At 31.6% G+C, this 14534-nt stretch overlaps 1 protein-coding gene across 5 annotated transcripts in view; it reads left to right on the forward strand.

The window, feature by feature from the left end:
• LOC111704163 (rab11 family-interacting protein 4) overlaps window positions 1-14534 on the forward strand; it is a 53747-nt gene that overhangs the window by 7814 nt on the left and 31399 nt on the right. For 4 of the 5 annotated variants that reach the window (XM_023476309.1, XM_023476311.1, XM_023476312.1 and 1 more), the window contains 4 exons: window positions 9730-9809; window positions 10231-10397; window positions 10869-10928; window positions 12346-12519. In XM_023476309.1, the coding sequence (XP_023332077.1) occupies window positions 9730-9809; window positions 10231-10397; window positions 10869-10928; window positions 12346-12519 (481 nt within the window). The remainder of the gene's footprint in view (window positions 1-9729; window positions 9810-10230; window positions 10398-10868; window positions 10929-12345; window positions 12520-14534) is intronic. The other variant, XM_023476313.1, reaches the window with a different exon arrangement.

Consider the following 14534-nt stretch of genomic DNA (forward strand, 5'->3'; position numbering starts at 1 on the left):
GAATCTCAGTGTCGAGGGGGGGGGGGGGCGGAGGGATGTTTTCCTACTAACAAATGGACTTTCCTGAGTTAATTTCATTGTTAAAAATTTTAATAAACTGGATCCAATTACTCCTTGAGTTATTGTTCCTGAACTTGGTTGTTTGTTCCGTATAGAATAGATGAATTATGTATTTGAGCTAAACTATAACTTTAAAGATTTACAAAATCCTTAACTCAATATTGTTGACGGTACCTACATTTTTATATACATCTTGTAACAACTTAAATCTTAATCCCACTTATACTTTGTTATTTAAAATCTTGAACTTATATTGTTCTTCGTACTTGCAGTTGAAATTCTATAAACTGAAACATTTCAGAACCACTCCCTCCTTCTATCCTTTGTAACGTTTGCAAATACACTTTAAGTCCTATAAGGGTAGGAGTCACGAAAAATAACAGAAGGTTCAGGTAGTTCAGAAGCTAGGTTTAAGGAAAACTTGTTTATCTGACACACTCACATCAAAAATGTCTATTCTTAACAGAGTTTTATGATGTATGACATCATCATTCCTTCATTTAAAAAAGAAAACATTGCAAAACAATTTGTGTTCTGATGCAAATTAGCTTCTCAATATCTTGTAGAGGTAAAAAATGAGCAAAACAGGCGAGAGCTGTCTGAAATAAACGATATATGTAAAATTAAAAAATTCAGTTTTTAGTTATATTCAGATGCCAAAAAGAAACAAAATGCTCTCCAAATCGATTAATAATTCCTTTTTAGTTTTTTTTGGAACCCCTCTTTTTAAATCTGCCAACCAAATAGTTCTAATTTTGCTCAGAAACATAGGTTAGTGCAGGGTGGGGTCCTACTTAGTTAAATCTTACCCTCACCTTTATTCAATCCCCCCCCCCTCCTTAGCAAACCCTTTTCCCTACCAAAAATCAATAAAATTATTCAATTTAATGCAGTTTAAACGTGTTTTGAGGGCTAAAAGACGAGCCACAATATTTATTCGTCCGAGCCACATTCTCCTAAATTTCATGTCCAAGCCATTGCCTTTGTCCTTTCAAGATGTTCTTTTTCAAGTATCGAATTCTTGACTTATCACTTATTTTGATGTGAGTATGTCAAATAAAAAAGTTTTTCTTACATCGAGGACTCTTTTTTATAAATCTTTCGAGATTTTTAGAGGAACTAAACAAAATATTAAACAATCTAAAATATTTTTACTTAAGCCTAACTTTCTATTTATGAGAAAATATCTCGAAAGATTTATTGGAAAAAAATCTCGGTTTAAGGAAAACTTGTTTTTCTGACACACTCACATCAAAATGCTTTCCCTTGAAATCAGACTTTTTCTAATTTATAAATATAAACTGAAATTAAAGAAAGTAGGCCGTTTTTATTGTTTAATGCAATAATTTAATAAAATAAGCTGTGGTTTAATGTTTAATGCAGTATATTCTAGTTTACCCAGTAGTAAAGTATATTCTAGTTTACCCAGTAGTAAAGTAACCGGAATTTAATAAAATTAAATTTTCCACTAATCTTGTTCCATTAACATTTTCCAACCAAGGTGCAGTACCCCCTCTTGGGACCTCCCCCATACCATTCTGCATATGGGCCAGGTATTTAAGGGTGCAATGTTAACTTTCAAATTTATCGAACCGATTACATCCGAAAGGGGAGGAAATAGCAAGCTTTCAAATAAAATATGGAATCTGGATAAAAACTGAAATATTGAACGATATATCTGTTGTCATATCACATTAGCTTGGGCCCTGGAAATCCTTACAAAGTATATTTGATCAGATTACTTATCTGAATTTATCGTATTTAATCAAATAGTAAAAATGAAAATAAATTTTTAAATGTTGAAAATATTTGAAGGATATTCCTGGGCCCAAACAGTTAACTACAAACGAATACCTTTACCTTAGTAAGGCACTAGTAGTATAGCATACAAGAACACGTAGTGAGGGTAAAGTTATTGATAACTGATAACCGTGTAAATTTATATACATCATTCGAGATAACACTATCATGACGAATCAGATTCAAATACGTAAACTTTAGTGAACTCTAATATCATGATAAATAGCTGACATTTATTAAGGTTTTAATAAGAAATTATTGATTAAGTTAAATAGTTTTAAAGTTAGAGGAGTACAGAGTAATGTTATGGTTTAATAAACCCTTCCGGTCCTAGCCGCAACATCCTTTTCACCAGTACTTTGTGTTCATGTAGGTAATAATCAATATTTTAATATTTTATGAAATTTCTAAATTTTACCTGTTTTCTGTACTGTCAAGCAAGTTGTACTTAAATTTACGCACATACTGATTTCTCGGTTCGGTCATTGCCTCAGCAAGCCATAACTTTAGATCATAATTTGACCTTTTAAACAGATATTTTCTCTTTTTCTCTTTCAAACTTTATTATCGGCGGATAAGTTTAAATAAAAAATAGGAAAAGACAATTAATTGAGTCTTTTCCACAAACTCTGATTTTCTTATCACTATATCTTTAGAACCAAATGTTGTAGACCTTAGATATTTCAAACTAAGAATTCTATTAACTCAAATAATCTGAGTTTAAAATATCAAAGGTTTACAACATTGGGTAATTTCCTAGTATACGATTTTTGGACCCCCCCCTCCTATCAATTTTGTACATGGGTCTGACAAGAAGTTTCTTAACTTAACCTAACCCGTGGCCGCAGCGCTCGGCCCCCTAGCCCATCCTAGCCGCAGCGCTCGGCCCAGAAAGTATCTTAACCTAACCTAACCCTAAATAACAAAAAAATAAATAATAATAAATTTGCTGAAAAATAAATGGTCATGTACAAAATTGATAGGAGGGGGGGGTCCAAAAATCGTATACTAGGACAGACCCCAACATTGGCTTCTAAAGATTAGAAATAGGGGTATAAATATTTGAGTGTGTGGCAAAGACTCAATTCCTCTAGAAGAACTGTTAAATTATAATTCAAAATGTAATTGAGTTTAAATGGATGAAACAGAATATTAATCTAGAAAGACTCAGTTCATTTAGAGCAACTGTTAAATTATAAACCAAAATGTGATTAAATTGATAAACAGAATAATAAACTTGCCCCATGGTTAGTCCTGGGTGCGTAGGGTTGTGAAGTATTTTTTTTACGAGTATACCTTTAAATTTTACCCCTGTTTTGCTCCATGTAATATTTAATTGTGAATCAGTGAATTTTAAAGAGTTTTGATGAGCTACAAATTGCTTATTTTAATTGAAAAAGCTTAGGAATCATTTTTTTCACAGTTTTGAATTTTCAGACTGTGTGAATCTGTATTAAGTGACATTTTCTCGAAGTATTTATTTTGGTTCAAAATAATTCTCTTTAATTTTATCCTTATTCTCTCTTTTATCACCCTCCACCACAAATTCTCTTGTTTCATAACATCAGGTTTGCTCTGACCCCCCCCAGCGTATCCTGGTTTTCAAGTACCCCAGCGGGGATAGGGTTAACATTTCAATGTTTGATGGTAACAGTTAAACAGTTAGAACTGGTAACAGCTAACGGAACCGTTAATTGTGGTAACAAAAGAGTCTTTAATTGTGGAGTGGAATCCTTTATTTTTGGTACAGGGTGTCCCAAAAAACATGGGAATTCAGTGACATATTCGATATCGTCTTTGTAATGAATTAGCATCGTAATACCTAATTTCAAAAGCCATAATATTATTATGTCTGCATAGAGTTTATTTTATGAAAAGGGTAAAAGACTTTAAAGATGTGTCTATGATGAACAGTGAAGACGGACAAGTTTACTCTGTTTGTATACTGCAATTTTCTTGTTTTACTAAGTACAACCGTATGAAGTCAAAACATTAACAAACAAAAGTAAATGTGAACATAGCAGACGAAACTCTTACATATTACAGCCTTCTCAGTAGGTATCACTATACTGAATCAAAGAATTATTCAAAAAGACGATAAAGAATTCGTCACTGAATTCCTATGTTTATTGGGACACCCTGTAGCAAACGGAAATGTTTAAAGTTTTAACAAACTTTATTGTGAAATTTTAGTTTTTATTTTTATATGTTAGCATTGTTTGATCTCAAAATCCTAAACTTATTTCCAATTTTTAAAATGTTTAAAAGTTCAGGAGTTCACAATAAAAAAATGTTTATTTACAAAAGTTTTTGCCCTATTTTCTTCTTACAAGTTAATGGAGAGGAGAGGGGGAAGTTTTTAGTTAAAGGGGGGGGGGTGAGAGGAGAAAGGGGGATGAGAGGAGAGAGGGGGGGTGTTGAGGCCAGGGGAAGTTTTTGTATCGATGTTTTGTTAACTAGTATTTCATCTTTAAACTGACAAGTAACAAGGCGTTTATATATACATGAAACAGCTGGATAAATTTGGATCATCAATCAATTAATCAATCAAAAAATAATCAATTAAAGCTATTTATTAAGCATCTATTTATAAATTAAATCGAATATTGGTGCATTAATACAGTTGGGAATAAAACAACATCAACAAGTGTAAGATGGCGATATGTCTCGATAATAGGTATTCTTTTTTGGTAGGGAGGGAGGACTGAAGAATATTATATTTCTAATCAAATATAAAAATACATTTTTTGAAGAAATTTCAGATGTTAGTTTAATTGACCGTACATGTTAGTTTATTTGAACCATAGATATTAGTTTATTTGAACCGTAGATTTTAGTTTAGTTGAACCGTATCCATGTTTCACCACATCCGTCTCATCTCAACTAATCTTCGTGATAATCAACAAGTTTCACAAAGAAAACTTTTAAAAAATATTTTTGTCCGTTCTCAATTTTTAAAATTAAAAGGGAGTATTGATTCTAATTATTTAAACATTAATTTCTTCTCTCATTAGACAAAGCTTTTAACGGTAAAATGGAGGATCGATTAAAATTACGATATAACAGTGTCTTTAAAAAGATTAAAAGTGATCCCTTGAATATATTTTTGGAATAGTTTATCTTCAATCTTGAAGAAAAATGTAAAATCACTGAAATTTTCCTGATTTCATGTATTCAGGCCAATCCATTCATGCATTTTATTAAATATTGAGATTTCTATTTACAAAAATATTCAAACACAAAGTAATTTGTGCTCTATGGCACTGTCTGTAAACAATGAAAAAGCATGCATGAAAAAATCTAAAAATTATTATCTCTATTGTCAAAAAACTGATGGGAGGGGCGGGGCAGGTCAGGTGGGGTATTAGGGGAGGGTGTCAGCCAAAATGAATTTATTCCATAAACCTCATATTTATGTCAAATAAGGCTTTAAATGTTATGTTCGACATGCTACTCTGACAAAATCAAGGTTTTGGCGAACGGTCGGCGCCCCTAAATCTTTTCTATATTGCTGTTTGAATCTATTTTTATATTTAGATTATCCCAAAACCCTTGTGCTTTCTTGTGCTTTTGCTGTAAAATAAATGTTTTTCTTCAGAAATAACTCCCTGTAACAAAGACTTCTTCAGACTGCACAGTGCTTTGACATTTATAAATGAAAACTCATAAGCTTTAATTAGAATTGAAACATCACATCACCGTTATATATCCTATTGTATGAACATATATATAACTACCATGGAAATTATTGATTAAATAGAACAATTAACATTCTTGGCACTTTTTCTCTTGACATTTGACAGGTTGTAGTTGTAAGATTGACACCATGTTGTATATCTGACATAATCCCCAGCTGTTCCATATTAAGATTTGGCGGATTTCTCCTTTTCCCAGGATTTCTGCAAATCTTAATGCACATTCGTAAACTTAACTGTTTTCTATACTTTTTCCTTAATTCTTGATAAACTTTCTCATTTTGTATTTTACAGCTTTAGATTTATTTCTCCGAGCTAATCTAGAACCAAATAACCTGCGGATGCCATCTTTATTTAGAATTTGTACAATAACATGTACAGATTACGAAACATCTTTTCAATACATTGTACACTGTACAGTTAGTTAGTGTATAGTATCAATACATTGTACAGTTTATCAATACAATGCACAGTTTACAGTGTTTACAGTACAGTGTACCGGTAGAAAACAGTGTATAAAGGTAGTGTAATCAGTGTAAAGTGTACTGAAGTTCAGTGTATCTATAAGTTTACAGTGATATGTACAATAACATGTACTGTGTACAGTGTTCAGAAGTTTATTGTATTAATATTATACTTCACAGTGTTATGTACAATAAAGTGTTAGAAAGTTTAGTGTATCTGAACAGCTTACAACAAAGTAAATAAGTACGGATTTAAAATGGCAGTGAATCATGTGTTAAATGATTAGCTGTGTATCTATACCATTCACAGGATTACCTACAGAGAATGAGACTTCAATGACGACCTACGACGTTTAAAGGTTGACATTGGATGTTTACTTTCAACATTGTATATAAATGGTATTTTAAACTAATGACAAAAGAAGAAACAAGCTTACAGCTGCAGGGAACCATTATTGTGACAAAAACGACAGTCTCGTGCTTTGTGGGTAACCCTGTATATATATTGTTAAAACCTAAATCACGTAGACAAGGTTTTGTCTCATACTTCTCAACCCACATACGTTCTGTTTTCTTTTCTTCTACATTCTTGCTGCACAGACAGTTTTTACTTCAAAACTAGCACGGTCCGTGTATAGTCAGTTTAATGTACACTGTAAAATATACAGTTTGTAAAAGTTTGCATTGTATGTACAGAAACAGATATTGTTTGTTTTTACTGTAAACTATACGCAATTTTAAAATCTGAATATTAGTACAATTTTAAAATCTGAATATTAGTGCAATTTTAAAATCTGAATATTAGTACAATTTTAAAATCTGAATATTAGTACAATTTTAAATCTGAATATTAGTACAATTTTAAAATCTGAAAGTGTACATGCGATGTATAAATATATTGTATCTATCTAATGTAACTTCGATTTATTACATATTTAATTATTCATTTTAAACGGAAATCAATTATGATGCTTCAGATCCATTAACTTTTTTTTTGACAATTTAACCACAGAAGTATCATTGATAAATATATGTAATCTCGGAGTTAATGAGCCGAGAATTTGTCTGGGATTTTAACTCTAATTTGGTTGCGACAGTTTTAGAGAAAAACCTTTGAAAAATTCTCATCTCCGGCAATCATAGGGGTATTTTATCATGACATGAGGGCGGGGGGGAGGGAGATGTCTAGGAGGAGAGTGATTTTACCCATGCAAAGTGGTGCCAGTGTTAATCTATTTAATCCTACCACCCATGACAACCCTCCTTACAAGAAGTTCTAAACTGTCCTGTTGTAATCCCCCCACCCCTCCCTTTCCCTGCTACCCCATCTCCCCTCCTCGCTAACCCTACTACCCTCCCCCCCTCTAGGTCGTGGTGTGATACCCTTTTATAAAGAATCCGCCAGTTCATCTTCCAACTCCTTCTACTCCACAATTCCGGGATCAATTCTAGGACAAATAACTATAGGTTATAGTGTTCCCTTCTAGGATTTAGTATTCCTGTTCTAGGACAACGAATTCTAGGCTTTAGTGTTCCTGTTCTAAGAAAAGTGATTAAGGTTCCCTTTCTAGGTTAGTGTTACTTTTCTAGGTTATGTTGTTCACTTTCTAGGTTTTAGTGTTTTCTGTCTAGGTTACAGTGTTTCCTATTTAGGATATGGTGTTACTGTTATAGGACAAGGGATTCTAGGTTACAGTGTTTCCTTTCTAGGATATAGTGTTCCCTTTCTAAGTAAAGTGTTCCTGTTCTAGGACAAGTCATTCTAGGCTATGGTGTTTCCTGTCTAGGATATAGTGTTCCTGTTCCAGGATAAGCCATTCTAGGTTATGGTGTTCCCTTGTAGGATGTATTGTTAACTTCTAGGATAAAGTGTTCCCTGTCTAGGAAATAGTGTTCCTTTGTTAGAATATAGTGTTTCTTTGCTAGAATATAGTGTTCCTTTGCTAGAATATAGTGTTCCTGTTAAAGGATTAACTGATCCTGACCTTACTGTTCTGCATAAACTGTCCTTGTTCTAGGACATAGTTTTCCTGTTCTAGAATATAGTGTTCCTTTTGTAGTTCTCTTGTTCTAGGATACAGAGTTCCTTTTCTTGGATATAGTGTTTCTTTTCTTGGATATAGTGTTTCTTTTCTTGGATATAGTGTTTCTTTTCTTGGATATAGTGTTTCTTTTCTAGGATATAGTGTTTCTTTTCTAGGATATAGTGTTCCTTTTAAGATATATTGTTCCTGTTATAGGATATCATGTTCCTGTTATAGGATATAATGTTCCTGTTCTTGGATAGTTGTCCCTGTTTTAAGTTATAGTGTTCCTGTTCTGGGATATAGTGCTACTTTTCCAGGAATTGATGTTCCTGTTCAAGAATATAGTGTTCCTGTTCTAAGATATAGTGTTCCTGTTTCAGGATATAGTCTTCCTCGTTTCAGGATATAGTGTTCCTGTTCTAGAATAAAGTGGTCCTGTTTTAACTGAATGCGTTTCTGATCTAGATTATCTTCTTATCCTTAAAACTTATAATATTAATAATAATGCCGTGGGAATTTGGGAAATATGGTGTGGAGCTAATTTAAAACTAATGTTTATAAAACTTACAGATTTATATTAAATGTCGTCGTCGTCTTTACTATTTTTTATATTTATTTCATAATTTAACTATTTCCCTTCAAAAAGGCGTTCAGGGGCGTATTTAGAAATTTGCCAGAAGGGCATGGGGGGGGGGGCTTTAAAGCCCACACTCCTCTGAATGCCTTATGAATCAAACCTGTATAAAACTAGTATAAAATGATTTTAGATTTGTAATCTTAATTCTTGAAATTATGAGTTGTCGATAAGATTACCAGAATAATGAGAAATTCATGGAAAAACATTTTCAGAAAAATTTATTTTTTGCCAAAAACACTTTTTTCAAGATTGTCTTGAAACTAAATCTGTTTATTTATTCATGAATAATCATTTGTAAACCTGGTCTGTATTGTATATCAATGCAGTCTGTGGTTTCTATTGTTAAAATATTGCATAATATAAACATAAGACTCAATTCTGGAAGAGGAATACCATGGACTGCCGCCGCCCGCTCCTCCCCTCTCATTCTATGCCATTGCTTCGACCCTCCCCCCCCCAAAAAAAAAAACTGCAGCAAACCAACACTGTAACCCCTGCTCTTAAATATATGTATCTATCCATATATATCTATCTATATATATCTACTATATATATATATAGTAGTGATCACTGTTTGTTTGTCTGTCTGTTTATTGCTTAACCTCTGGGTTAGATTTGGGATAAGCCAGATTTTTTGGAGAAAAATGTATATTTATAATTCTTAAAAAGAAAAATAATAACAACTAATTAATAATTAATTAATTTTTTTATTTTGAAACTTTTATTACTGAAAATGACGTTTGTTCACACACAAAAAAAGCTTAATTTGTGACAATTTCAGATTGTGAGTTTTTTTAAATGAACACAAACAAACAATCTCAAAAAAAATTGAGCAAGCTCGTTTGCCAGTGAAAACCCTGCGTATATGTTTTTTAAATCTTACTAATCATTTATTTAAATTTGGAGCAATTAGAATTCATTCAATTTTGTTTTATAATTTATTTTTATGCTTAACGGATTTTTAATACGAATACTTATCCAAATTTTTAGAATTAATATGTAAAAATGATTAATTTTACAAATTATTAATAATTCCTGTTTTTCAGAACCCTGTACATCTTCCGCATTCGGAGTTCCGGACACGTCTTCCTGGTTCGGAGTTCCAGAGAAGAAACAAAAATTTGAGGTAAATTATTAAATTATTTTTCAAATATTTTTTACAGGAAAATATAATTTTTGTAATTTTAGTATTTCATGAAGTAAAACATTTGGTTTGGGGTGAAAAAACTCATTCAAAATAAAATTTACAATGTAAACCTAATTTCAAAAAACCATACATTTACAAAGTGAAAAGTGTAAAAACTGTATAAACAATCTTTATATGAGCAAAACTGATGAAAATATCCTTGTTTTCCTATCTCGGAAAGTGTTTAATTCTGGAATTATTCCCCTTTCTCTGTTTTCTTCAACAGAGGACTGGGGAAAAAAATCAATCGTATAATAGAAAATAAGTGATAACTCCGTCATATTGGTTCGGTTTAAATTGTACTGTTTCCACATGTCACTTAAAATTACGTCTACAGTAACTGCAACTATGTTTCTATTAGGATTCCATCGACGGGTGCTTGATGTCGGTGACAATGAACTCCCACCCCCGCACCATCTCCCCACCCTCCCCCAGGTCCAACTCCTCCCCCCACTCCCTCACTGACTCCGCCCTGGGAGTCGAGGGGGACTTCTCCACATCTCCTGATCTTAGACAAGCAGATTTCAGGTCAGTGCATTATATTGTTTATTTGTGATTAAATGGTAGAATTGGTTAATTAAAGAATTAATAATAGTTGAATAGATGAATAGGTAAACAAAACAAACAACAACATTGATTAATTGATAAATTTATAAAGTGATAAATTGATAAATTGATAAATTGATAAATTGTTTTGAATAAGTGTACTGATATAAACATTAATAGATTTATCATTGAAATAGTGAATTGATTTCTAAAATAAATAACAAATAAAAAATTTTAATTTTATTTAAAAGGCGTTAAAACGGTGTACTAATGAATTATTAAAGTGATGAAACGTTAATGGCATCTTCTGAATAAATGTTAGATAATCTAATGAATCTTTTAATATTTTATGAATTGACTATTGATTGGTTGATTATAGCAATAAATCAATAAATTGATCTGATCAACAAATAAACATATTTAAACAGATTAACCAATTTTGTACTATTTCAGTGATGAAAGAGAAGAAATTTTAGAATGCTTTGGAGAAAAAGATCATGTGGATTTTGACAGGTATTTTATTTAATTGTTCAATGTCCTGTTCACTGTACATGTATACTGTACACTGTACACTGTACACTGTACACTGTACACTGTACACTGTACACTGTACACTGTACACTGTTCACTGTACACTGTACAGTTTACACTTCATACAGAGTCCAAAATTTAAGACAGAGTAACGTCAAGAAACCTGGTATCCGAACCCGGTTTTATAAATGGGTTAAGACAATTTTTTAGTTATACATTTTTTGGTCAGATTTATTATTTCATAAGATCAATCTTTTCATGTTCTAGTTCTTTAATTAATATCTACACAAACGTCCAATCTGAGCATTCACTTCTTGGATAAGTATCCATTCTCTTTCTGAGTCGAGATAAGAAAACAGACCTGTTAACAGACCTCCGCCCTTTTTGGCTAAACTGCCTCTCTCTTTATAGAAAAGAGTGTGATTCTTAAAGGTTGACAGATCTTCGTTTGCCCCTACTACCCGTAAATAAGTTTGCGATATGCTCATATCTTTTTTGTGCTCCTTAATAACCTCTTCTATCTGCATTGGTTTGGAATCCCGTATAAGTCTTTTACAGATGATTGACCGTCTGTGTTGGCCATCGATTCCTATCATCTTTCATGTAGTTGACGGCATCTTTCATGTAGTTGACGGCATCTTTCATGTAGTTGACGGCATCTTTCATGTAGTTGACGGCATCTTTGTGGTCCTTTTCGCAACCCATGATCTTGTCAATATCCTTTACGTGCATTTAATTCAGTTATAGGGGTACATTAGTTCTGAAATGAATTAGTATTTAAGTAAGTGCATGTGAGTACCCGAATTTGTTTTAAATTTTGATACAGAGTGTCCCACTAACATGGCAATTTTATGGTAAGTATGATATTGAATATACATTATACATGAAGTTCTTTAGTTGACAATGTTTTGAACTATGAAATGCATCAAGATCATGCTTAGTCGTCTTTAAATTGTTTTGTTTACTGGAACACTCTGTATTTATGTCCTATTGTTGTTGTTGTTGTAATATCTTAATCATGAGTTTTTTCATTAATGGTAAATTAGCTCATTACTGTTTTTAACATACTATCAATACAATATGATTAAATATCAAAATAAGTTTTGTTGTTGATTTTCTGTCTGTCATAACAAGAAAAATTATTTATGAAAGAAAGTAAAAAAAAACATAACAAGAAAGAAAAAACCATAAAAATATCTAAGGCGCAACTTCTTGGACTGTTTCTTTGTTTTTTTTGTTAAACTGTTTGTCTAAAATGTTGTAATTGCCTGCTCATGAGATTTAACATGATAAAACTATTCAAGATTTTATCTTAAGTTAATTATTTCCTATTTTATTATTTTTATTTTTCATGAGTGGGCAAATTTTTAATGTTGTTTAACCCTGTACCTTTGTCCAGTGATGTTACAGACAGTTCTTTTGTTCGGGGGTTCTTGAACCCCTCTCGGGGTGTGCAGGAGGGCGGAACCCCCCTGGGGGATATTCCCCGAAATACCTGGCTACGTACCTCGTTGCGTAGATCTTCACCTAACACGGAGAACCTTGTCCCGCCCCGTCGCTGGGCATCTTTTCGGTGAGTAGAATTTAAAGAAAAGGTGATGGATGTTAGTTTTGCATGTTTTATTAAACAAAATTTACAGGGTTAATAAGTTAAAAATGACGCTCAAGGTCAAATTAAGTTTTTTTGCCTTGGGCTTGAATATAGTCTTTCCATGGCTTATTTAATGATTAGAAAAAAAAGAAAATAAAAATATTATGATATATCAACTTTATACGAATGTATCGAATCGAATCGATGATTATATGTTTTAATTTCTGAATGATTTCTTTGGAATTTAATTGATTTTTTTTACGATCCGAGTGAAATATTGCAACTTTCTGAATTTGTATGAGTCTCCTTATAGACGCAATAGATAGAAGTAAGATTAGTAGCAATCACCATCGAATATATTTCGACGTAAGTCTATACCCCCTTTCATTTTTCTCAAACACTCCTTTAAATAAGATTAAAATTACTATGATAAAATTTAAACATTATAGAATTACAGTAAAAACATAGATTTTTTATTTTTTAAAACTGTGAGATTTGTGGCTTTTAATTTATCAATGTAAATTAATTTGAAGTCGGTTTGAAATGGTGGCATCATGCACAGTTAATATTGCAATTGACAATTAATAACGTATTTAACTTCTTATAAAATATAATGTTGGTGGGAACTGGACAACTGCTAGATATTGTAATTAAAAATTATCTTTGGTAAATCCTCCAACCTTGATACTGTACAGAAACTTGAAATTGATCTCTTATATATATTGACACACGATAGAGAGTTGGGACACGGGATAATTAGTGTTAAATTAATAGAAATACAATAAAATTTTAAAACAAAAAAAATCCGCAAGAGGGCTCTGTTCAGAGCCCTTGACTAATGTAAAATTATTGCCATCTAGCGGATATATTTTGCATTAACTCCTGCATTCCTCGGTTGAAAATAAAATTCGAACAGTTGATACTTGAGACCTTGGTGAATCAAGGTATGTTTTTATGAATACGTTTTGGAGTTCGGAACATATGCTTCGTTCTTCAGCTTTCAACTTAAACAACGGTACTTTTTTTAAAAGGAAACGTTTAACAACAAAAACAATTGTTGAAATATTTACAATTGATGTTTTTTGTTTGCCTTCAAATGATGTTTTCTGTTTTAGTTTTTCTGTTCATGAACATGATTATGTTTGGAAAATAAATAATAGAAATTCATGTTATAAATAGAATATAGAAATTAAAAAACTGTCTCCTCTGGAAAAAATGGAATTTTGAACTTTAACAAACCATGGATCGCCGTCAAATGATTTTTAAGGGGCAAAATTTTATATTAAATTAAAATTAAAAAGTCATGGTCGTTTCTTAAATATTTTTTTTTATTAAAATGAAATATTCCCACTGCATTTAAAAAACATCCCCCTCCCTTGTTACAAGTAAAGTGCAGTGTAAAGTTAACGCTTCAATAATTTGTTTCAAATAAAATGCATTTCTTGATAAAAAGTTTAAGCCAATACGAAACCTTTTGGAAAATAATTTTAAAAGGTATCCCTTGCTTCAGTAATTCACAATTTAAAGGTTAGGATCTGGGAACAAATGGAAATTATATTTGAAAAAAAGGAAAGTAGCTTTTTCAATTCATGCAAAAAAAAAGAGAAACTATTTGAAAATTTTAATTTTTTGGTTTGGATCTTTTTTCAAACCTTGTTTGAAAAAGATTGACATTAATTTATGTTGAAAGATTCTGAAAAAAAAACCTTATTTAAAAAACTATACATTAACTGTAGTAAAAAACACTTAACACAAACTTGAATTTTCTAATCGTGGTGTTGTATAAATCTTTAATTTTTTAAAATATGAATTCTGCTTGATCTAATAACCAAAGTATTAAATATTAAAGGTTTACACTTCTTGTGCATTTCGTGAGTTTGTAACCTTCGATCAAACTTTTAACAAAGGATTTGTCTAATTTAACATGTATATTAGATCTTATCGTATAATTGCTAAGAAATTTGATTTAACATGTATATTAGATCTATCGGATAATT

The sequence above is a fragment of the Eurytemora carolleeae genome, unplaced genomic scaffold (genome assembly GCF_000591075.1).
Source record: "Eurytemora carolleeae unplaced genomic scaffold, Eaff_2.0 scaffold596, whole genome shotgun sequence".
NCBI lineage: Eukaryota > Metazoa > Arthropoda > Copepoda > Calanoida > Temoridae > Eurytemora > Eurytemora carolleeae.